This window comes from Rhinoderma darwinii, chromosome 4, assembly GCF_050947455.1.
Source record: "Rhinoderma darwinii isolate aRhiDar2 chromosome 4, aRhiDar2.hap1, whole genome shotgun sequence".
Taxonomy (NCBI): Eukaryota; Metazoa; Chordata; class Amphibia; order Anura; family Rhinodermatidae; genus Rhinoderma; species Rhinoderma darwinii.
The window spans coordinates 239572373-239597356 of NC_134690.1; the positions used below are offsets into that span (position 1 = coordinate 239572373).

The 24984-nt window shown below is 40.7% G+C and overlaps 1 protein-coding gene across 1 annotated transcript in view; it reads right to left on the reverse strand.

Annotated features, from left to right (window-relative positions):
• The window catches only part of ROS1 (ROS proto-oncogene 1, receptor tyrosine kinase), a 223311-nt gene that overhangs the window by 175480 nt on the left and 22847 nt on the right, over positions 1 to 24984 (reverse strand). Inside the window, exons 5-8 of the mRNA XM_075863703.1 lie at positions 23302 to 23506; positions 20461 to 20537; positions 12928 to 13044; positions 3204 to 3388 (exon numbers count right to left, since the gene is read on the reverse strand). Of these exons, the coding sequence (XP_075719818.1) occupies positions 3204 to 3388; positions 12928 to 13044; positions 20461 to 20537; positions 23302 to 23506 (584 nt within the window). The remainder of the gene's footprint in view (positions 1 to 3203; positions 3389 to 12927; positions 13045 to 20460; positions 20538 to 23301; positions 23507 to 24984) is intronic.

Genomic DNA, 24984 nt, shown 5'->3' on the forward strand with positions numbered 1-24984 from the left:
TACATATATATATATTTACATATATATACACACTACCGTTCAAAAGTTTAGGGTCACTTAGAAATGTACTTATTTTTGAAAGAAAAGCACAGTTTTTTTCAATGAAGATTAAATTAATCAGAAATACACTCTATACATTGTTAATGTGCTAAATGACTATTCTAGCTGCAAATGTCTGGTTTTTAATGCAATATCTACATAGGTGTATAGAGGCCCATTTCCAGCAACCATCACTCCAGTGTTCTAATGGTACATTATGTTTGCTAACTGTGTTAGAAGGCTAATGGATGATTAGAAAACACTTGAAAACCCTTGTGCAATTATGTTAGCACCACTGTAAACAGTTTTGCTGTTTAGAGGAGCTATAAAACTGACCTTCCTTTGAGCAAGTTGAGAACCTGGAGCATTACATTTGTTGGTTCGATTAAACTCTCAAAATGGCTAGAAAAAGAGAGCTTTCATGTGAAACTTGACAGTCTATTCTTGTTCTTAGAAATGAAGGCTATTCCATGCGAAAATTTGCCAAGAAAGTGAAGATTTCCTACAACGGTGTGTACTACTCCCTTCAGAGGACAGCACACACAGGCTCTAACCAGAAGTGGAAGGCCCCGCTGCACAACTGAGCAACAAGACAAGTACATTAGAGTCTCTAGTTTGAGAAATAGACGCCTCACAGGTCCTCAACTGGCAGCTTCATTAAATAGTACCCGCAAAACGCCAGTGTCAACGTCTACAGTGAAGAGGCGACTCCGGGAGGCTGGCATTCAGGGCAGAGTGGCAAAGAAAAAGCCATATCTGAGACTGGCTAATAAAAGGAAAAGATTAATATGGGCAAAAGCACACAGACATTGGACAGAGGAAGATTGGAAAAAAGTGTTATGGACAGACAAATCGAAGTTTGAGGTGTTTGGATCACACAGAAGAACATTTGTGAGATGCAGAACAACTGAAAAGATGCTGGAAGAGTGCCTGACGCCATCTGTGAAGCATGGTGGAGGTAATGTGATGGTCTGGGGTTGCTTTGGTGCTGGTAAAGTGGGAGATTTGTACAAGGTAAAAGGGATTTTGAATAAGGAAGGCTATCACTCCATTTTGCAATGCCATGCCATACCCTGTGGACAGCGCTTGATTGGAGCCAATTTCATCCTACAACAGGACAATGACCCAAAGCACACCTCCAAATTATGCAAGAACTATTTAGGGAAGAAGCAGGCAGCTGGTATTCTATCTGTAATGGAGTGGCCAGCGCAGTCACCAGATCTCAACCCCATAGAGCTGTCGTGGGAGCAGCTTGACCGTATGGTACGCAAGAAGTGCCCATCAAGCCAATCCAACTTGTGGGAGGGCCTTCTGGAAGCATGGGGTGAAATTTCTCCCGATTACCTCAGCAAATTAACAGCTAGAATGCCAAAGGTCTGCAATGCTGTAATTGCTGCAAATGGAGCATTCTTTGACGAAAGCAAAGTTTGAAGGAGAAAATTATTATTTCAAATAAAAATCATTATTTCTAACCTTGTCAATGTCTTGACTATAATTTTCTAGTCATTTTGCAACTCATTTGATAAATATAAGCGTGAGTTTTCATGGAAAACACAAAATTGTCTGGGTGACCCCAAACTTTTGAACGGTAGTGTATATATATATATATATATATATATATATATATATATATATATATATACACATATATACACACACACAGGGTGATTAAAAAAGGATGGTGTTAAAGTAATATCAGTGCTAAGTGGCCAGTGACTGAAAATCAAAGCAAAACTGTCTTAGTTGCCAATAGCAACCAATCACAGCACAGCTTTCATTTTCAAGAGCTGAATTTGAAATGTGTTTACACAGTGCGACATAAGATGGAGACATCGAAGAAAGAAAAAGCTTTTTGTGTGTTGGAATTTGCAAGATCGGGGTCTGTTGTGACAGCACAGTGAAACTTTCAGAATAAATTTGGTAAATGTGTTCTGCATACAAAATGCATTTTGTACTGGGTGAAGCAATTCCAAACCACTGGGTGTTTATGTCATGGGAAAAGTCCAGCCGCCCAAAGACTTCAGAAGAGACAGTAAACAGTATTTGAGCCGTGTACAAGCCTAGTCCTAGAATGTAGATCAAGCTGACTAGTATGAAACTACAGGAGCCACAAACCACGGTATGGCGTATGTTACGAAAATGTCTGCGTTGTAAGCCATATAGATTACATCTTCAGTAGCTGAAACCAGACGACAAACCAAAATGCTGTGAATTTTGCATTGACTTGCAGGGCCGATGAGGCTACCTTTCTCCTCAGTGGGAAGGTCAATCACCAGAATGTTAGAGTTTGGGGCTCAGAAAACCATGTGCCTTTATCGTGCACATGAGGGACTCACCCAAAGTAAATGTGTTCTGTGCAATGAGCAGGTGCAAAGTCTACGGTCTCTGCTTTTTTGCAGAGGATACTGTCAATGGCCACTCCTACCTGGACATGTGAAAGGAATGGCTTATGCCACAGATAGAGGAAGATCTGCCAAACGTAATCTATCAGTAGGATGGTGAACCTCCACATTTCCATTTGTATGTTCGCTGATACCGGAGTGAAACTCTACAGGAACGTTGGATCGGCCGCGATGGAAACAACGATTCACCAATGTTGCACTGGGCACCACGTTCGCCAGATCTAACAGGCTGCGACTACTCTCTGTGGGGCTACATAAAGGACTCAGAACTCAGAGTATATGCCCCCCCAGCCACAGGATCTGAACGACCTGAGACAACGCATCACTGAAACAGTGTAGTCCATATCCGAGGATATGCTGGTACGCGTCTGGACTGAACTGGACTACTGCCTAGACATCTGCCGTGTCACCAATAGAAATCACTTTGAACATTTGTAGTGTATTAAGGTAAAACTTGGATAGATAGTGTGTCTTTTCATGTTAATAAATTTGTGTCATGGTATCTCAGTTATGAATACCGAGGTTATAATTTTGCACCATCCTTTTTGAATCACCCTGTGTATATATATATATATATATATATATATATATATATATATATATGTGTGTGTGTGTGTGTGTGTGTGTGTGTGTGTGTGTGTGTGTGTGTGTGTGTGTGTGTATAGATACACACATACACCTAGTTATCTGGGTATGTATGTATACATGCTGAATCTTGACATACATACATAGCTGAAGACTGCATGCAGAATACATACTTACCTGATTATTCATGATAAAATATATAACCATATGTAACCAGTCTAAACATAAAGAAGTTATGGTCCCATTGCCAATGTGAAATATCTTAAGATCAGATGTGTCTGTCATGTTAGTTACTCCTTTCACCCATACATAATTGTCCTCTGTGAAATAGACTGCTTGGGTATGGACATCAACAGAGACACCTAGGCAAAAAAAAAAAAAGGCGATGGAAGTTAAAATAGATACAGACACTTAGGTATTTTTCTCAAAATGCCATACAGACTGGCACAAATAGAAGTAAAATTAGAAATGATTCCCTGTACTTACTTTTTAGTGTATTTATGTATTTCATGGTGAAATTTTTTTAACCCCTTCCCTCTTTAGCCACTTTTGACCTTCCTGACAGAGCCTCATTTTTCAAATCTGACATGTGTCACTTTATGTGGTAATAACTCCGGAATGCTTTCACCTATCCAAGCGATTCTGAGATTGTTTTCTCGTGACACATTGGACTTTATGTTACTGGCAAAATTTGCTCGATATGTTCAGTATTTAATTGTGAAAAACACCAAAATTTAGCGAAAAATTGCAAAAATTAGCATTTTTCTCAATTTAAATGTATCTGCTTGTAAGACAGGCAGTTATAATACACAAAATTGTTGCTAATTAACATCCCCCATATGTCTACTTTAGATTGGCATCGTTTTTTGAACATCCTTTTATTTTTCTATGACCTCACAAGGCTTAGAACTTTAGCAGCAATTTCTCACATTTTCAAGAAAATTTCAAAAGGCTATTTTTACAGGGGCCAGTTCAGTTGTGAAGTGGTTTTGAGGGCCTTATATATTAGAAACCCCAAAAAAGTCACCCCATTTTAAAAACTTCACCCCTCAAAGTATTCAAAACAGCATTTAGAAAATGTCTTAACCCTTTAAACATTTCACAGGAATTAAAGCAAAGTAGAGGTGAAATTTACAAATTTCATATTTTTCTGCAGAAATACATTTTTAATACAATTTTTTTTATAACACAGAAGGTTTTACCAGAGAAATGCAACTCAATATTTGTTGCCCAGTTTTTGCAGTTTTAGGAAATATCCCACATGTGGCCGTAGCGTGCTACTGGACTGAAACACCGGCCTCAGAAGCAAAGGAGCACCTAGTGGATTTTGGGGCCTTATTTTTGTTAGAATATATTTTAGGCACCATGTCAGGTTTGAAGGGCTCTTGCGGTGCCAAAACAGTCAAAATCCCCCAAAAGTGACCCCATCTGGGAAACTAGACACCTCAAGGAAATTATCTAGGGGTGTAGTGAGCATTTTCACCGCACAGGTTTTTTACAGAAATTATTGGAAGTAGGCCGTGAAAATTAAAATCAACATTTCTTCAAAGAAAATGTAGGTTTAGCGATTTTTTTTCTCATTTCCACAAGGACTAAAGGAGAAAAAGCACCGCAAAATTTGTAAAGCAATTTCTCCCGAGTAAAACAATACCTCACATGTGGTAATAAACGGTTGTTTGGAGACACGGCGTGGCTGAGAAGGGAAAGAGCGCCATTTGGCTTTTGGAGTTCACATTTAGCAGGAATGGTTTGCGGAGGCCATGTCACATTTACAAAGCCCCTGAGGGGACAAAACAGTGAAAACCCCAAACAAGTGACCCCATTTTGGAAACTATACCCCTTGAGGAAATTATCTAGGGGTATAGTGAGCATTTTGACCCCACAGGTTTTTTGCAGAAATTTTTGCAAGTAGGCTGTGAAAATGAAAATCTAAATTTTTTCAAATAAAATGTAGGTTTAGCTAATTTTTTTTCATTTCCACAAGGACTAAAGGAGAAAAATCACCATAAAATTTGTAAAGAAATTTCTCCCGAGTAAAACAGTACCCCACATGTGGTAATAAACGGCTGTTTGGACACACGGCGAGGCTGAGAAGGGAAAGAGCGCCATTTGGCTTTTGGAACTCAAATTTAGCAGGAATGGTTTGCGGAGGCCATGTTACATTTACAAAGCCCCTGAGGGGACAAAACAGTGGAAACCCCCCACAAGTGACCCCATTTTGGAAACAACACCCATTGAGGAAATTATCTAGGGGTATAGTGAGCGATTTGACACCACAGTTTTTTTGCAGAAATTATTGGAAGTAGGCCCTGAAAATAATAATCTACATTTTTTCAAAGAAAATGTAGGTTTAGCTAATTTTTTCTCATTTCCAGAAGGACTAAAGGAGAAAAAGCACCACAAAATTTGTAAAGCAATTTCTCCCGAGTAAAACAATACCTCACATGTGGTAATAAACGGTTGTTTGGAGACACGGCGTGGCTGAGAAGGGAAAGAGCGCCATTTGGCTTTTGGAGTTCACATTTAGCAGGAATGGTTTGCGGAGGCCATGTCACATTTACAAAGCCCCTGAGGGGACAAAACAGTGAAAACCCCAAACAAGTGACCCCATTTTGGAAACTATACCCCTTGAGGAAATTATCTAGGGGTATAGTGAGCATTTTGACCCCACAGGTTTTTTGCAGAAATTTTTGCAAGTAGGCTGTGAAAATGAAAATCTAAATTTTTTCAAATAAAATGTAGGTTTAGCTAATTTTTTTTCATTTCCACAAGGACTAAAGGAGAAAAATCACCATAAAATTTGTAAAGAAATTTCTCCCGAGTAAAACAGTACCCCACATGTGGTAATAAACGGCTGTTTGGACACACGGCGAGGCTGAGAAGGGAAAGAGCGCCATTTGGCTTTTGGAACTCAAATTTAGCAGGAATGGTTTGCGGAGGCCATGTTACATTTACAAAGCCCCTGAGGGGACAAAACAGTGGAAACCCCCCACAAGTGACCCCATTTTGGAAACAACACCCATTGAGGAAATTATCTAGGGGTATAGTGAGCGATTTGACACCACAGTTTTTTTGCAGAAATTATTGGAAGTAGGCCCTGAAAATAATAATCTACATTTTTTCAAAGAAAATGTAGGTTTAGCTAATTTTTTCTCATTTCCAGAAGGACTAAAGGAGAAAAAGCACCACAAAATTTGTAAAGCAATTTCTCCCGAGTAAAACAATACCCCACATGTGGTAATAAACGGCTGTTTGGACACACGGCAGGGCTTAGAAGGGAAAGAGCACTATTTGACTTTTTGAGATCACATTTAGCAGGAATGATTTGCGGAGGCCAGGTCACATTTGCAAAGCCCCTGAGGGGACAAAACAATGAAAACGCCCAAAAAGGGACTCCATTTAGGAAACTACACCTCTTGAAGAATGCATCTAGGGGTGTAGTGAGCATTTTGACCCCACAGATGTTTCATAGAATTTATTAGAATTAGGCAGTGAAAATAAAAACAGTCCTTTTTCTTCAATAAGACGTAGCTTTAGCGCAAATTTTTTCATTTTCTCAACAAATAAAGGAAAAAAAGAACCCAACATTTGTAAAGCTATTTCTCCCGAGTACAGCAATACCCCATATGTGGTCATAAACTGCTGTTTGGGCAAACGGCAGGGCTCAGAAGGGAAGGACCGCCATTTGGAGTGCAGATGTTGCTGGATTGGTTTCTGGGCACCTGTGGGCCCAAAACAGTGGAAACCCCCCAGAAGTGACCCCATTTTGTAAACTACACCCCTCAATGCATTTACCAAGGGGTGTAGTAAGCATTTTAACCCTGCAGGTGTTTTGTAGAAATTAGTGTGCGCTCAATGTTGCAGAGTGAAAATGGGATTTTTTTCCATAGATATGCCAATATGTGGTGCCCGGCTTGTGCCACCATAACAAGACAGCTCTCTAATTATTATGCGGTGTTTCCCGGTTTTAGAAACACCCTACATGTGGCCCTAATCTTTTGTCTGGACATATGACAGGGCTCAGAAGTGAAGAGTACCATGCGGAGTGGAGGCCTAATTTGGCGATTTACAAAGTATTGGTTCACAACTGCAGAGGCTCAGATGTGAAATAATAAAAAGAAACCCCTGATAAGTGACCCCATTATGGAACTGCACCCCTCAAGGCATTTATTAAGGGGTGTAGTGAGCATTTTCACCCCACAGGTCTTTTCCATAAATGAATGCGCTGCGGATGGTGCAAATTAAAAATTTATATTTTTCCCTAGATATGCCATTCAGTGGCAAATATGTCATGCCCAGCTTATGACGCTGGAGACACACACCACAAAAATTGTTAAAAGGGTTCTCACGGGTATGACGGTGCCATATATGTTGAAGGAAACTGCTGTTTGGGCACGCTGTAGGGTTCAGGGCCGAGGGAGCACCATTTGGCTTTTGGAGAGCGGATTTTGCTTGGTACTATATTTGTTTGAGTATTGCTGGTGTTTTATAATGTGGGGGTACATGTAAGCGGGGCGGAGTATATAAGGGGCATAGTCAGGTGGTATAAAAAAATAAAAATAATCCATAGATGTGTGTTACGCTGTGAAGCAATCCTTTCTGCACAGGCCGGTGTCGCACTGATAAATGGTGTCATTTCTTATCCCCCTTTTGGTCCACACTCCGCGCCTTTGTAGTTTGGGGAATTTTGCTGGGAAAGTATTATCCTGGTATAATACGGGCACCGTCGCTTCCATCGGATATGATTGGGCCCTCCCTTCCTGGTTCCCTAATTTTAGGTCCTTGATAAATCGCCTCTTGAAACAGAAGAAATGTTCTCCTCGGGCACAACTGCATATTTTTTTATTTCCTGACTTATTGGAGCCATAACTAATTTTATTTTTCATAGACGTAGCGGTATGAGGGCTGGTTTGTTGCGGGACGAGCTGTAGTTATTATTGGTACCATTTTGGGGTACATGTGACTTTTTGATCACCTTTTATCCTATTTTTTGGGATGCCAGGTAAACCAAAAAACGCAATTCTGGCACAGCTTTTTTTGGTTTTTTTTTATACAGAGTTCACCACGCATTATAAACTACATGTTACCTTTATTCTGCGGGTCAGTACGATTCCGGCGATACCTCATTTATAGAACTTTTTTATGTTTTACAACTTTTTGCACAATAAAATTACTTTTGTAAAAAGAATGTATTTTTTCTGTCGCCAAGTTGTGAGAACCATAACGTTTTAATTTTTTTGTCGACGGAGTTGTATGAGGGCTTGTTTTTTGCGGGACGAGCTATAGTTTTTATAGGTACCATTTTTGGATACGTGCGACTTTTTGATCACTTTTTATTGTAATATTTGTAGGGCAAAGTGACTAAAAAACAGAAACTCTGGTAACGTTTTTTACGGGTTTTTTTTACGCTGTTCACCGCGTGCAATAAATAATATAATATTTTGATACCTCCGGTCGTTACGGTCGTGGCGATACCAAATACATATGGTTTATTATTATTTTTCAATAATAAAGGACTTGATAAGAGTAAAAGGGGGATTGTGTGTTATTTGATTACTTGAAACTTTTATTGTTTTCAAACTTTTATTTTTTGCACTTTTTTTTACACTTTTTTATACTTTTTTTACATTTTTTCTCAAGTCCCACTAGGGGACTTGAAGGTCCAACGGTCAGATTTTTTTTTTTCTAATACATTGCACTACCTATGTAGTGCAATGTATTAGATCTGTCAGTCATTCACTGACAGCAAGCCGTTTAGGCTTCGCCTCCCGGCGGGGCCTAAATCGGCTTCCGTAATGGCAGAGCAGGAGACCATTGTGTCTCCTGTTGCCATAACAGCAGTCGCCAGTCCCGATTGCCTGTCAGGGCTGGCGATCTGCTTGTAACCGCTACGATGCAGCAATCGCTTTCGATTGCTGCATCGAAGGGGTTAATGGCAGGGATCGGAGCTAGCTCCGGTTCCTGCCGTTACAGGTGGATGTCAGCTGTACAGTACAGCTGACTTCCACCGCTGATGACGCCGGATCAGCTCCTGACCCGGCGCCATCTTGCCGGCAGCTACGGAAGCCGATCAGGCTCCGCCGCCGGGCGGATCTTGACTGGCTTCGGTGCTAGGCAGACCGGGAGGCCAGTATTAGGCCTCCGGTTGCCATTGCAGCCACCGGAACCCCGGCAATTTCATTACTGGGGTTCCGATGAGCTGCAAACACCTTAAGTGCAGCGATCGCGTTTGAGCGCTGCACTTAAGGGGTTAATGGCGGGGATCGAAGCTAATTTCGGTCCCCGCCGTTACAGTCGGATGTCAGCTGTAAGATACAGCTGAGATCCGGTGATGATGGGACCGGCTCAGCTTCTGAGCCGGTGCCAAACGTTTGACGTACATGTACGGCAAGATGCGGGAAGTCAGTACTTTCCATGACGTACATGTACGTCAAATGTCGGGAAGGGGTTAAAGGTAATGTCTCAACTAGTTCCTTATAGTTTAGTTAATTAAAGAGTTTCGTTTTTTTCTTTAAAGAGAAAAAATGTGTTTGTTCTGTTTTTAAATGTTATAGCTATTCATTTTTTATTTTTAAAAACTTGTGTGGGCAGCCATATTGGAAACACACCCTTCCTTCCAGTATTGTTTGTATAGACAATGAAGCAGGGTGTGTTTTATGGCAGCTATAATGAATGGGAATGAAGTGACAGAGATATGTCATAGACTTACAGTCTTCAGGAAGTGATGATATACAGCACCCTCCCCGAGAGAGTGACAAGAGAGATGCATATAGAGCCTTAGGCTCTGTTCACATAACGTTTGGTCCTACATTTAGTGTGTATGTCGGGAAAGCTACTGACTTACAAACTAAACGTGTCTATTAGCGCGACGGTTGCAAAAGGACATACATTGGTAAACCTTGGTTTGGAACAGCATAGTAAACTACGCTATACCATACAACGAGATCCCGCAAAAAACCTATACAGCATGGTATATGTTTTTTTAACATGGGATCCTATGAACCTACACGCCTCAACATTGAAATTGCAAACCCAAAAAGGAAAAGTTTGGGAATTGTGGAAATCACAGGATCGACAGACATGTTAATGAAATGCAAATGATAAAAAAATGGAAACAAAATATTACAAACATCTTGATTTATTCAGTATTGAGTATGAGCGTCACGCACTTACACGCCTTGGCATGTTATCAATGAGGTTATTAATAGGTTGTCTGAGGAATGTTATGCTGCACTAAATGCACTTGGGCACGCAAATCATCAAGATTGGCAACCGGCAGCTCCCTTTGCGATTGCCGACCAATGATGTCCCAGATGTGCTCGATGGGAGACAAATCCGGAGACGCTGTAAGCCATGGTAGCACATTTAGGCCACGCACGCTGCCCACAGTACCACAAGCAATGTGCGGCCTGGCATTGTCCTGTTGAAAAATTGCTTCTGGGACTCCTTGGAGAAAGGGCTGTACCACTGGTTCCACTACCAAATCAAAGTAATGCTGAGCTGTTAGTGTACCTGAAATGAAGACTAGGGGGGTCCGGCTACCATGCATTATGCCACCTCACACCATAATCCTAGGAGTAGGACCAGTATGACGTTCCCTTGTGAAGGCCTCTTCATGGCATTGCCCATGTGGTCTCCAGACCAATCTCTGGATATTGTTGCATCCGAGACAAAAGCAGGACCTCCATTCCATCTTGCTGTGTACCATAATAGCCTTTGAGAGTGGTGGCGTGTGGTCACTGGAACACTTATAGCTAGACGTCTGGCTCATAGCCCAATGTTGTGCAAACACCTTCGGATGGTTTGTGACAACCCTGGTTGCCGCCATAGGCATGGGATGTGACGTCCAATTTCACTTGCAGTACAGAATTGATCACAACCTCCGGGACGCGCAACTTTGAACAGTGCTGACATCTTGGCCTAGGCGTGTAGTGATCTGTCAAAGTGATAAACCAAGGGCTCTCAGTTCAAGGATTCTGTCCCTCTCAGATTGCGACAAGTGGCGATAACTGGCACATCAACGAACAGGAGGCATCGCACAATCATCCCACACCACTTTATCATATATTTGAGATTTCATGTGGCTAAAAAATTTTGTTTACAATCTGGCTATTATGCCCCTCCCACATGCAACACATTGGATCTAGATGCTTGAAAATGTGATCATTCGCAGATCTTAGCGACACCTGCTACTTCCTTGATTTGCATAACCTTACGGCTTGTCCTTCTTGGTGTTATAATTTCAATGTTGAGGAGTGTATGAGCCATTTGAAGTATACGTCATGGGCTTTTTTAATAGCTTTTAATGACGTATATGGATATCATAATAGTCTATGGGTGATGGATGCCTAACAGTGGCAGTATCCGTTTAATGGATACGTCATGAAAAAAGTCATGAGAATTAATGTCTTATCCGTTAAATGGATACCATACAGCCTATGGGTGACGGACGCCACTGTTAGGCACATCTGTCACAGTCTACATTTAACATATACGTCGGGAGCTTTACGAGGGTATACATCAAAAGAAGGACCAAAAATGTGATAAGAACATAGCCTTATCTGTATGTATTGTGTTGCCATCCTGTCTTATCTAGGGCTTCAACAGTGCTATGTGCTCATTCAGATGAGCGTGTATCACGTCCGAGTGACAGCCGTTAAAACAACGGCCGTCACGCGGACTCATGTATTTCAATGGGGCCGTTCACACGACTGTTGTTTCAATGGAGTGTGTGAAGGGTCCGTGAAAAAATAGGACAGTCCTATTTTACTGTATGTCACGCATCCCCCTATAGACTCTAGTCTATGGGGGATGCGTGACAATGCGTCCCGCACGTGTGCACCTTGGAAGTGAAAAACCTCCAAGGTTGATGACGCTTGTCTGAATGTAGTCTAAAGAGAGGTCATTAACTCTCCCATCCTCTAATGATAATGATTTGAGTCTGCTCATTCTCACCCAGTTTATACATTAAAGCTGATAGGTGAGCTGCAGAAAAAAAGGAAATGTCAACCTATTACGTCAACTCCAGTGTCCAGAGTCAAAATGGGAATATTTCAAGATTTTTTTTATGTGGAGAAACCGCACCAAAGTGCTAAAAATATGTTTGTTATAATAACCTGATTTAAAAATAATGTCATTCTTAGTAGGTACTTTAATACGCTATTCCTAACTTAAGTCTAATATTTTGGCACTGCTTTCTAGCATAGAGCTGAAAATTTAACTGTGGGAATAACCCATTAGAAGGACACTCAAATTAAAAAAGTAATACTGTTATAATGTATTTTATTTTAAATTTAACCTTAATTTCCACTTTGACACATATCCTTATAGGGGAATTCAACCCCAAGTATTTATTTTTAATTTGTCTATGTATATATGAACATTTAGACTGTTTCCTATCTATTCTGCAATATTGGCGTATACACCAGGAAAATCTCCTGACATATACGCCAACGTGATTAACGCGCTTTAATGGCCACACATATGTCAAAATGGTGTCCTTTTGGGATATGTTTGTCCAGGATAGATTGGGATCCCACAGCCCCAACTATATTGAAAGCGCTATCAACTTTAAACAAAGAAAAGTATACTGCAATATACATTTTTTATTTTAATGACAGTCTATAACAGACATAGGCAACTGCAACGCATACACCTAGCCATATATATGAAAAACTCCTGCTGAGCACAAACACAGAACCAAATGAGTGTTATTTGACATTCTAGGTGGGATTATTGGATTTTTACTGTAAATAAATTTACGTGTTGGCTATAAGTAGGAAAGGGAGAAAAGTAATTATTGTCATATTACGCACACCATGAAATGTTTATTGCTTTTTTATGTTTACATTGAAGATATATTTAAAAAAAAACAGTAAACTACAATGAAGTATACACTTACTGTGTATTTTGCTGCGTGCTGTAAGACATTGAGCTTCATGCACATCATACTTCAGGTTTTCCCACAGTTTAAGGGTGTCATTTCTTGACATAAAGAACCACTGAGACTTATCTGGAACTAAATAGAGTGTGATCAGATGTGGAGATTGCATTTGGTCTTGGCAGCCATAGTTTCAATTTGTTTGTTACACTACAGACATACTCTGTTAAGTATCTGGCTACCCATTGAAGCATCTCCCATGTTAATAGGTTACCATAGATATTTTCTGTAAATTTTTGTTTCCACTGGATTTGTGTGATTTTATCTCAGTTAGATATGTATGGTTCCTCTGATAATGTAGCTACTCAATGGGCAGTGCTACTGCTTTGTAATGAATGATCAATGGCCATAGCCAAGCTCCACATGATAAAAGTGAACAGATGCTGGTTCTCATCTAAATGGAAATTTCTTCCATGGGGGTTGAAAACACATGAAATACCACATGACTGGTCATATGGGTGTAGATCCTTTCCCAGTATTGCACACATGAATAAAGATAAAGCCAATGAAGTGTTCCTCATACACAGATCACTTATCACAATAGTCTAGTATATCTTAGTGCATTTATTACAGGCTAGTAGTTACAGCAGGTTTACATTTGCATTATTATTTCATAAATACCGGATATGTTTACCATTTGGAAAGACAGAAAAAATAAAAAACAAAAAGTTATATTTGTACGTTTTTTAAATAGAATCCCTGCACTTGTTGCGTTTATAGTGCGTTGCATTGTCTCTGGCTTTCTATTGAGCTAGTACACTGCTTGTTTGGGGTTCAGAGGAAAGCCGATCAGAAACTAAGCGGCTCAGCGGTCACCCGAGCACTTCTTACGCTTAGTTTTAGCGATCGGCAGGGGGTCTTAGTGCTCAGACAACCACTGATCAAAATTTCTGACGTGTCACTATGACATGTCAAAAGTTTTTTAAGTGTTTAGTTACACTTTAAAAAGTTTCATTGCAAAACATGTTTCCACAATGTCTACATAATTTGCATAAACCATATCTAATCTCGCTTGGTTAAACATTATAATTCTTTGGGATCAATAAATGTCACATCCTCAATAAAATCCTGGCGTAAATCCAGGTACTGTCATACATATACAGTATATATATATATATATATATATATATATATATATATATATATATATATATATATATATATATATATATATATATATATATATATATGCACTAATGAGAGCAAGTGAGAGTAACTATGCCATTGATATTTTTTCATGCTTTTTTCCACCTGATGTTCTTTAATTCATGTCTATTTGCCCAATTTCCATTATGAAGCCAGACATGCAAGTGAAGCTTGCTGCATTATTTCTTAATAGAAAGTAGTGTTATTTAAAGGCTATGTACAGTTTTCAAGTTAAATTTATTTTCTTTAAAAAAAAAAATCAATGTTTTATCTGATTTTAAACAACTTTGAAATAGATTATTCTTATTTTTTATTAAACTTAGATGTGATCATTATTAGAAGATCTCAGGTGTCAGAGATCAGCTTTCACCAGAGGCTGTGATGTAACAATACAGCTTCTATGTATACAAGATACATAGAAGCTGTAAATAAAAATCTATTTAAAAGTACACCATAATATAATTAACATGCTCATTTAGGGGTTGCTTTCATCTAAATACAGTATAATATTACACTTTTTGTGTAAGGACATGAAATGTTTGAGTTGATTGCTTCTATATAAGGCTGGGTTCACACGACCTATTTTCAAGCGTAAACGAGACGTATTATGCCTTGATTTACGCCTGAAAATACGGCTACAATACGTCGGCAAACATCTGCCCATTCATTTGAATGGGTTTGCCGACGTACTGTGCCGACGACCTGTCATTTACGCGTCGTCGTTTGACAGCTGTCAAACGACGACGCGTAAATTGACTGCCTCGGCAAAGAAGTGCAGGACACTTCTTTGCAACGTAATTTGAGCCGTTCTTCATTGAAGTCAACGAAGAGCAGCTCAAGATTACGGGCGTCAAAGACGCCTCGCATAATGCGAGGAGGAGCTTTTACGTCTGAAACGAGGCAGCTGTTTTCTCCTGAAAACAGTCTGTCTTTTCAGACGTAAAAGACAGTTCTCGTGTGCACATACCCTAAGGCCTGACTTACATGAGCGTGTGCGTTTTGCGCGCGCAAAAAACGCTGCGTTTTGCACGCGCAAAAGGCACTTGACAGCTCCGTGTGTCATCCGTGTATGATGCGCGACTGCGTGATTTTCACGCAGCCGCCATCATAGAGATGAGGCTAGTCGACGCCCGTCACTGTCCAAGGTGCTGAAAGAGCTAACTGATCGGCAGTAACTCTTTCAGCACCCTCGACAGTGAATGCCGATCACAATATACACCAACCTGTGAATAAAAAAAGACGTTCAAACTTACCATGAACTGCCTGCTTCCTCCAGTCCGGTCTCCCGGCCGTTGCCTTGGTGACGCGTCCCTCTCTTGTCATCCGGCCCCACCTCCCAGGATGACGCGGCAGTCCATGAGACCGCTGCAGCCTGTGATTGGCTGCAGCCTGTGCTTGGCCTGTGATTGGCTGCAGCTGTCACTTGGACTGAATTGTCATCCCGGGAGGTCGGACTGGAGGAAGGAGCCGGGACTTATCGGTAAGTCCGAACTTCTGTTTTTTTTTACACGTATATGTATATTGTGATCGAAAGTCACTGTCCATGGTGCTGAAACAGTTTAAGTCTTTCAGCACCGTGGGCAGTAACTGTCTCCTGACGTCGCGTACCCGAACATTTTTTGCCGGGTTCGGTCAAAACGAGTTCGGCCGAACACGGTGAAGTTCGGTGCGCTCATCTCTAATTTGACACTCCGTTTGGATGTTTGTAAACAGAAAAGCACATGGTGCTTTTCTGTTTACATTCATCCTTTTGACAGCTCTTGCGCGAATCACGCAGTTCGCACGGAAGTGCTACCGTGCGGCATGCGTGGTTTTCACGCACCCATTGACTTCAATGGGTGCGTGGATGCGCGAAAAACGCACGATTATAGAACATGTCGTGAGTTTTACGCAACGCACTCACGCTGCGCAAAATTCACGCATCGTCTAAACTGCCCCATAGAGTAATATAGGTGCGTACGACACGCGTGAAAAGCACGCGCGTCGCACGCGCGTATATTACGCTCGTGTAAATGAGGCCTAACTATGTTGGCTGCAATATGGCTCAGGGGAAACAGGGGTCCTCTTACATGTGTCTTCTGAATACCCAACACCATGTCAAACAAGTGTCTAGTGTCCTGGATTACTGCTGCTATACTGGTATGCAACAGATCTCTGAACCTTTCTGCCCAACTTGTCTTCTCCGTTTCTGATATCTGACTGCAGACGTTGGCACGGGAAGAGATCACTTCATTTTAATGGCTGCAGCTTCACTGCTCGCAAGTAAGTTCCTGTTATAGACTGTATTGCATTATAGGAGCATTTATATGGGCAATTCTATGGCTGGTACATTTGTATGTGCAGGAATATATGATTAAAACTGTTTTATGGAAACTGCTCTATGGCTGACACAATATTATGGGTAATTCTGTGTGGTGAACACAATGGTATGGGAAATTCTGTGCTGACACTATTTAGATACTATGATTAACTAGTGTGGGGACAGTATGCTGAGGGATCTGGTAGTTGATACATTTCAGGGGTGTCATTAGCATGATTGAGAACACAAAATTGCCTTGATGTTGTAACTAGATTTGGGTTTGGAGACGTGGCTAGGATAAAATGAGTATGTCTAGCGGGACAAACATCTAAAAAAGTTATTTTGGCCTCTATGCTTACATGACTGAGACTCTTGAATAGCAGCTCACCATTTTTACCCAGCCATGTTTGATTTAGCGCTTATTCAGACGAGCGTCTTCCGCACCCGTGTGCTGTCTGTTTAAATAACTAACAGCACACGGACCCATGCAAGTCAATATGGCTATTCAGACATGTGTGATTTTGCATGTCCTATTTTGGTCCGTTTTTGCGGACCACACCACCCATTTAAGTCTATGGGTGCGTGAAAAACCCGAACAGCACACAGACGACATCCGTGTGCTGTCTGTGTTTCACGCATCAGCTGCTAAAGAAATGCAGAAATTTACTTTTAAAAAAAGGAAGTGCTTGCTGAGTAGAATCACGGACATGAAGAACGGATGCCACACGCAAAGAACACTGATGTGAAATGGAAAGCACACTGATGGCACACAGACATGAAATGCATCAAATACAGTCCGTTCGTGTGAAGGAAGCCGTATACTATTTGAGCCATATATTATTTATATTTACTCTGGTATCTTTACATAAAAGACCTTGGATCTCTAAGGCCCAGTTCACACTGAGTTTTTTTACACGTTTTATGACACGAGAACCGCGTCGGAAAACGCGCCAAAAAACGGCCGAAAATGCCTCCCATTGATTTCAATGGGAGGCGGACACGTTTTTTCCCTGTGAGGGGTAAAAAACGCTCGCGGAAAAAGAAGCAACATGCCCTATCTTCGGGGCATTTACACCTCTGACCTCCCATTAACATCAATGGGAGGTAGAGAAAGCATATTTCGCGGCGTGAGCGAAAAACGCTGTGAAAAACGCGGCAAACGGCATGCAGGCAGATCAAAATCTGCCTCAAAATTCCAAACAGTATTTTGAGCCAGAATTTTCTGCCTGCTAAAAAAACTCCATGTGAACTCAGCCTAAGAAAACATTTGAGTCAATATTGATAAAAATGATCTCTGTAATAAAACCTTAGTAGTTTACATTAAAAAAAAGTTGTGGTTTTAACAGCATATAGACCTAATAGATGTGCTAGATATCGAGACGCATTCTATTTGTAGTAACCTGATAAATATTCAGTTAGATTAAGTGCATATTGCATACCTTACTAATCAAACCAGCCAACTCAATAACATAATAATTAGAGATAAGCAAATTGAGCTGCCTGAGTGACCCAAATCATTAAAGCGTACCTAACTTTTCATGGGACTTTTCAGAATATGCTGTCATGTGTTTGTACATGAGGAATAACACTCTTTTTGGCCATTATTTGACTTGTATGCGTGGTATTTTTTTTAGCAGTTTTCCCCTCTGCAGGCTCTCTCTCTAATTCACAGTTGTCTCTGTGCTAGCCTAACTGCTATCATGTCTTGTTATACTGTGCACACAGAGAAGAGGAGAATCATGCTCTATCACATATACTGTAGATGATAGATAGAGAGATAGATAGATAGATAGATAGATAGATAGATAGATAGATAGATAGATAGATAGATAGATAGATAGATAGATAGATAGATAGATAGATAGGTAGGTAGGTAGGTAGGTAGATAGATGATAGATAGATAGATAGATAGATAGATAGATAGATAGATAGATAGATAGATAGATAGATAGATAGATAGATAGATAGATAGATAGATAGATAGATAGATAGATAGATAGAAGGAATAGCATCATGGAAATGATTATACAGCGGTAATGAGCAGTCTAACAGAATCCAGCACTGCAGTGACTTAGAAAACATACCAGCAGCATCTCCTTGTGTTTTTCACTGTTCTCCTGCTCCCTCCCTTGCTCACCCCTCCCCTCTCCATAGGCCTGTAGGAAGCGTGTCTATCTGACTCCTCTCATACTCTGCTCCCTCCTCCTGCTCCCCTCCCCTCTCTATAGACTTGTATAGGCAGACAGTGAAGAGACACACCCTCACCCTCTTCATCCAATTAGACTGATGTAAGCAATATATCACAAAGAAGGCAAATTGGGAATTAAAATGTTAATTGGGCAGATTGAGCTGCTCTTCTCTAGCAATAATTAACAGGATATAGTGAAAATCATAACCTCTTGCTTTAGATAAGGCTCATAGAACCTAATATAGCATATAGCAATAATTACAAGAACAGCAAATTCTGTCCCCCACCTGTAGCAATGGTTACTGATATTCAAGCCATATTAAGACATACAATACAATAACTTAGAAGTACTTACTTAGTATATATTTGGTACAATTACAATACTTTTGTTTTAAAGAAAATAAAGGCTATCATTTATACTGTAATTCAATGATTTTTGTGTAGTCTAATGTGACTCCATTGTTCAAATTTGTGCAACTTCACCACTAATGTGATCTGGGTAGTGAGTTTTATACGTGTACGGGAGAAAGCTGCCCATACATATTAGATCCATAGCAGGATCCACCAAGAATATCATGTGCAAAGGGGCATCTGATAAGATGAGGGGTCCTGCCAACGGCTTGTTTCCCTGTCCCCTATTTAACAAACATGCAAGATCAGCCAGTCCAAGCTTCCATGTCAGGAAAGATATAACTATTTATAAGCTTGCCTTAGACCAGGGGTCAGCAACCTGTGGCACCGGTGACACAGCTGGTACGTGGGGCATGGTTTACTGGCACAGGTTCCTCTCCCAGTGTCCAGGGCCATTGTAGGCTTAGCAACGCTACTTCATTATGCTCTTGGCTGTGCTGAACACTAGGAGAGAGAGCTGTGCTTCATTGTTTTTGTTGATGCTGAACATTGGCAAGCACACAATGAAGCACAGCTATCGCTTTCCTGGTGTTCAGCATTGCCATGCGCAATAATGAAGCGCTGCTCTCTCCTGGTGAACAGCGCCGCAAGGCTGGAGTTCAGTACCCGGTCTGTAAAAGAAAAACGTAGCAAAAGTTGATAGCTCTCTCCTATGTGCACCACCCAAAGCCGCGGTCTCTCCTAAGTGCACCCCCCAAATCTGGTGTTCAGTAGCCGCCCTCTTTCCTGTGTGCAGCACCCCCAAGCAGGTATTCAGTAGCCACGGTCTCTCCTGTGCTCAGTTCCCCCTAGCTGGTATAATTAGCAGCGGTCTCTCCTATGTGCTGGTGTTCAGCAGCCTTGTATGCACCACAGATAGATTATCTTTGCAAAGAAAATCAGGGACAAAGATTACACTGAAATGTTAGTTTTATTAACTGATCAATTGGTTTATGTCTCATACTTGGTAACAGCTTGTCTTATATGACTTTCAAGTTTGCGTAGCACACTGAGTACTTCCTCACAAATTTTTTTTTAATCGGCACACCATACATAAAAGTTGCCTACACCGGCTTTAAACAGTATGGTCTGGGAAGGAGTCTTTCTATAAAACTCAGTATATCAAATGCTTACCTTATAGTTCATGAGAAATGCTAAACAATTATATATACACACAAATTAATTATTGCATGATGTATGGATCAATGACGGAAAGCCCACCACCAAAGCCAAGAGGTGTACAAAACTGTCCAAAAATGAAAAAATCCAAAGCACCTTTGATATGGTTTAATATATATGGATACATTATTATCGATACTTTTAGTTTTTTTATAATGATAATACACAATGCCTGTACACAGTAAAACATTAAAATATCCTAATATAGACATTATATATTTGTACCATAACAAGTTTACAGTGTATATTTTTGTTCTTTGCATTGAAGTTGTAATCTTAATGCACAATGTACCTGCTGATCCCGATGTAGTAATGTTAGCTTCTTCAGCGGGGCCTTCTCCTTCTTTATTTATTGCACTGATGGAAATCCTATCAAATATACACAATACCAATTATATCATAAAATGTATATTGCACAAACAGGGAAAAAAACAGAAATGAAACAACCTCATACAAAAAATAAAAATGGGCCCAACCCTACCAGTGTATGTTCAGATTTCTATACCTAGAGACAGTTTATTCATGGCCTTCCTTCTCTTGAAGGAGAGAGGGTCATTGGGTATGTTTTCTTCCCTCTTGTTTGCCCACATTGTAGAGCCTTTAGAAGAGGGGGATAACCTGAGGTGGTCCCTTCTATATCTCAGCATCATGACAGCTACCTTTGCTGTCAGTTTGGTATTGTACTTCCTTGAGCACAATGCTCATTTATAAACAATTGAATAGAACATATTTTCATAGTTAATCTTTAGCAAAAATATAAAATTCAGTTTTAGCTGCAGATTCAACCTAACAATTCCCATCCTCAAGTCTTTCTTTATCCAGGGTCCTCCGCTTCCAATAATGGGTGGGTACAGTGCAGATCCAGCATTGTACGTAGTACTGCCTAAATTGGGAAACCCTAATCCCTCACACTGCAACCATTGCTTTACCTGAACCAAGCCCCACTCTCCTCCATCCACATCTAGAAAATAGTGGATTTCTTATAAAGTTGATTGAAGATTGACTTTAAAATATTGTAGATTTATGGCACAAGGTTATTTGACATTTCAGAATTTTTTTTTATCCACAAATAGTATTCCAAATTAGTTTTTCAAATATAAATTGCCATAAAATATTTATTGATTTATTTATTTTGCTTCAATTATTTATAGGTAAGGCCTTGTTTCCATCAGCATCGTGTTCTATCTTTAGAATATTTTATTGCATTTTCTGCATTGTATAATCCACCTCGCTCACATCAGTGTCGGGTTCAATTTGGGGCTTCCGTTCATCCATTCCATCAGAGGAACAGATTAAGGGTATGTTCACACGAGGGCGTCCGTTACGGCTGAAATTACGGGGATGTTTCAGCCTGAAAACATCCCCGTAATTTCAGCCGTAACGGCATGTGCAGGCGCTTGAACGCCGCGTCCATTACGGCCGTAATTAGCGCTGCTATTCATTGGAGTCAATGAATAACGGCTCCAATTACGGCCAAAGAAGTGACAGGTCACTTCTTTGACGCGGGTGTCTATTTACGCACCGTCATTTGACAGCGGCGCGTAAATATACGCCTCGTGTGAACAGACAAACGTCTGCCCATTGCTGTCAATGGGCAGATGTTTGTCAGCGCTATTGAGGCGCTATTTTCAGACGTAATTCGGGGCAAAAACGCCCGAATTACGTCCGTAAATAGGCCGTGTGAACTTACCCAAACAGAAAACCAAACAGAAACCATAGCTTCAATGGTAATGCATTCGTTGCAAATGGTTTCCGTCTGTTTCTGTTCTGTAAGGTTTCCGTTTTTTTAGCGGAAACAATAGCGCAATCGACTACGCTATTGTTTCCACTAAGAAAAATGCTCCTCTGACAGAATGGATGAACGGAAGCCCCAAACAGAACCCGATGCTGATGTGAATGAGGCCTAAATTGGATTATATAATGCAGAAATGCAATAAAAATAAATATTCTAAAGAAGGATTTTCCACATTGAGCAGAGACTTTTCTTTCTTTGCTTGTTATATTTATTCCATTTGTCTTTCTGTCTACCTTCAATCTAATGGAACGCTACATCCACTTTGATCCGTGCGATCAGAGGTTATATATGATGAATGTGCATTACAATATTTAACAAATTTAGGTATAATCACATGTAAACTTGGGTTGAATTGATGGATTGAAGCTGAAATGTATTCCATTAGATTTCCATAGCAGCATTTTCTGTAAGATGGTTTGGTAATCCTAGCAGTTTTAAGTAAATAGCATTCTCTCCTGCGTACCTATCAGAAATCAAATACATTGCACATAGTAGTAGAAAACCAAATGTATTTTGCACAGAAGTCAGAACTATTTGCAATTTTATCTGTGCACTGTTCATCTGTGATTATGGTTTTGTTGCTTAACATAATATTAACAAGCCATTCAGAAAATATTCTGGAACTGGATACAACTGGGACATCACATTCATCACTAAAAAGTTCAAAGTTAATACAAGACTGCCCCTTTAAGAATGCATTTATGGTAATATATGGTCAAATAAGCTGATCATTTCATTTAAATAACAAGTTTTAGGCATTTGTAGGTATTTTTTGTCATCCCGCTCAAAAGCCGATTCCATAAGGTTCACTTATCTTAATTCACAAACACTAGCCTTTTTTAACCCTGGAACGACCTGCTTAGCAAGCACAAACATACCTTAGAGGTAGCCTAACTTAAGCTGCTGTGGGGCCCCCAGAGTGAGGGGCCCTAGCCCTGGTTGGTCCAATCCTTTTGCTAATAAAAAGGAAATAAAGTATGCAGGACTCCCCTCTCCAGAAACATTTTTTCAAAGGAAAAAAAACAGCACCATAACAGGGGGCCCATTTTTATCTTTTGTACTGAGCCCCCTCCCTTCCATGTGCTCCACTGCCAAATAGTCTAATATATGGTAAAAATCTTAATTAAGAATAGCCTGTCCACGGGTGTATAGCTCCTTTAGTTTACTTTTATATTTTTGTCTGTATGCCTGTATCAAGTGTGCCTAAAGAATGGTAAATGCTAATAATATCGATGCAACCATAAATAATTCTTACTACTACATAAAGATGGTGTAAGTAGTGGCACTATATATTTAGTACCATTTGCTGTTTTTTTTTTGTTTATATTTATATATTACCTGTAAGTCGTTGTTGGTTTTGTACCATAAAACTGAAAATGTCTCCCAACCTCTGATATGTGGTTTGGGATTTCACCATCAACGGAGAGTTTCAAATTATATCCAATAATAGGTCCATTTGGGAAAAGTGGAGGGAGCCAGCTGACCTCTATTGTGTTGCTGCTAAAACTATGAAGGCTGTCAATGAGGGGTGTAGAGGCAGGAACTGAAAAATGCAAAAACATTGTATAAATAAAGTCTCCGTAGTCAGTTAATAAGAATACAGATTAATAATAGCAGTAGATCATAAACAATACAGTAATTAATCCATAAGAATAATCCTTCACCAATTTAGATTAAAGTGGTTATCCAAACTTTTAAAATCGATTGCAAATGGTTTAACTGCAGTAAGATTAGTCACATACTAATATACTGTCTGTAGCTGAAATGCCTCTGTAAGACAGTCTCACATGTAATCAAATGACCAGACTCCTGGCGTTTATCTCCTGCTTGTGTGATGTTCCGTACACTGAAAACTTAGTTCTCCCCACTCCCTGTTGTACGGGATGTCACACATCACATGCCTCTTGTATCCACTGTTTCTTGCTCTTCCCCCTCCCTGCAGGGGCGTAGCTAGGGGGGGGGCAAGCGGGGCACGTGCCCCGGGCGCAGTTCAGAGGGGGGCGCCAGCGCCCCCTCCTCCTGCACTATAATTGTACCGGTGTCGCAAGGACACAGGTACAATTAGAAGCAATGAATGACTGGGCACGTTCCGTGCCCGGCCATTCAGCGCCTCTCCACGAATGAAGCGACTGGTACCTTTTGTACCAGTGACGCTTCTGTCGATGAAAGGCGCTGACTGACTGGCAGGGAAAGTCATCCTGCCCAGCCAATCAGCGCCTTTCATAGACGCTGCGTTCAACCCCCTGGAGACCTGCGCAGAAGAGAGCAGGTCTCCATGGCTGCCGGACGGCGTGGGAGTGGGATTAAGGTGAGTTTGAAATATTTTTATTTTATTTTTATTTTTAATTGTAATAGAAGTGTGTGGCCGTATCTGCGGGGGGGGGGACTTTGTCTACACGGGGGACTTTATCTACGGGGGGTGTCTATCTACAGGGGGACTATATCTACAGGGCTGGGCTATATACAGGGGGACTATATCTACAGGGCTAGGCTATATACAGGGGGACTATATCTGCTGGGCTGTATACAGGGGGACTATATGTACAGGGGACAATATACAGGGGGACTATATCTACAGGGGGGCTATATACAGGGGGACTATATCTACAGGGGGCTATATACAGGGGGATTATATCTACAGGGCTGGGCTATATACAGGGGGACTATATCTGCTGGGCTATATACAGGGGGGCTATATACAGGGGGACTATATCTACAGGGGGGCTATATCTACAGGGGGCTATATACAGGGGGACTATATCTACAGGGGGGCTATATACTGGAGTGGGCTGTCTATAGAGCACCATATACAGGGGTGGGCTATATAGTATATAGCCCCCTGTAGATATAGCCCACCCCTGTATATGGTGCTCCATAGATAGCCCACCCCAGTATATAGCCCCGCCTGTAGATATAGTCGCCCTGTATATAGCCCAGCCCTGTAGATATAGCACAGCCCTGTAGATATAGCCCCCTGTAGATATATTCCCCCTGTATATAGCCCACCCCTGTATATAGCCC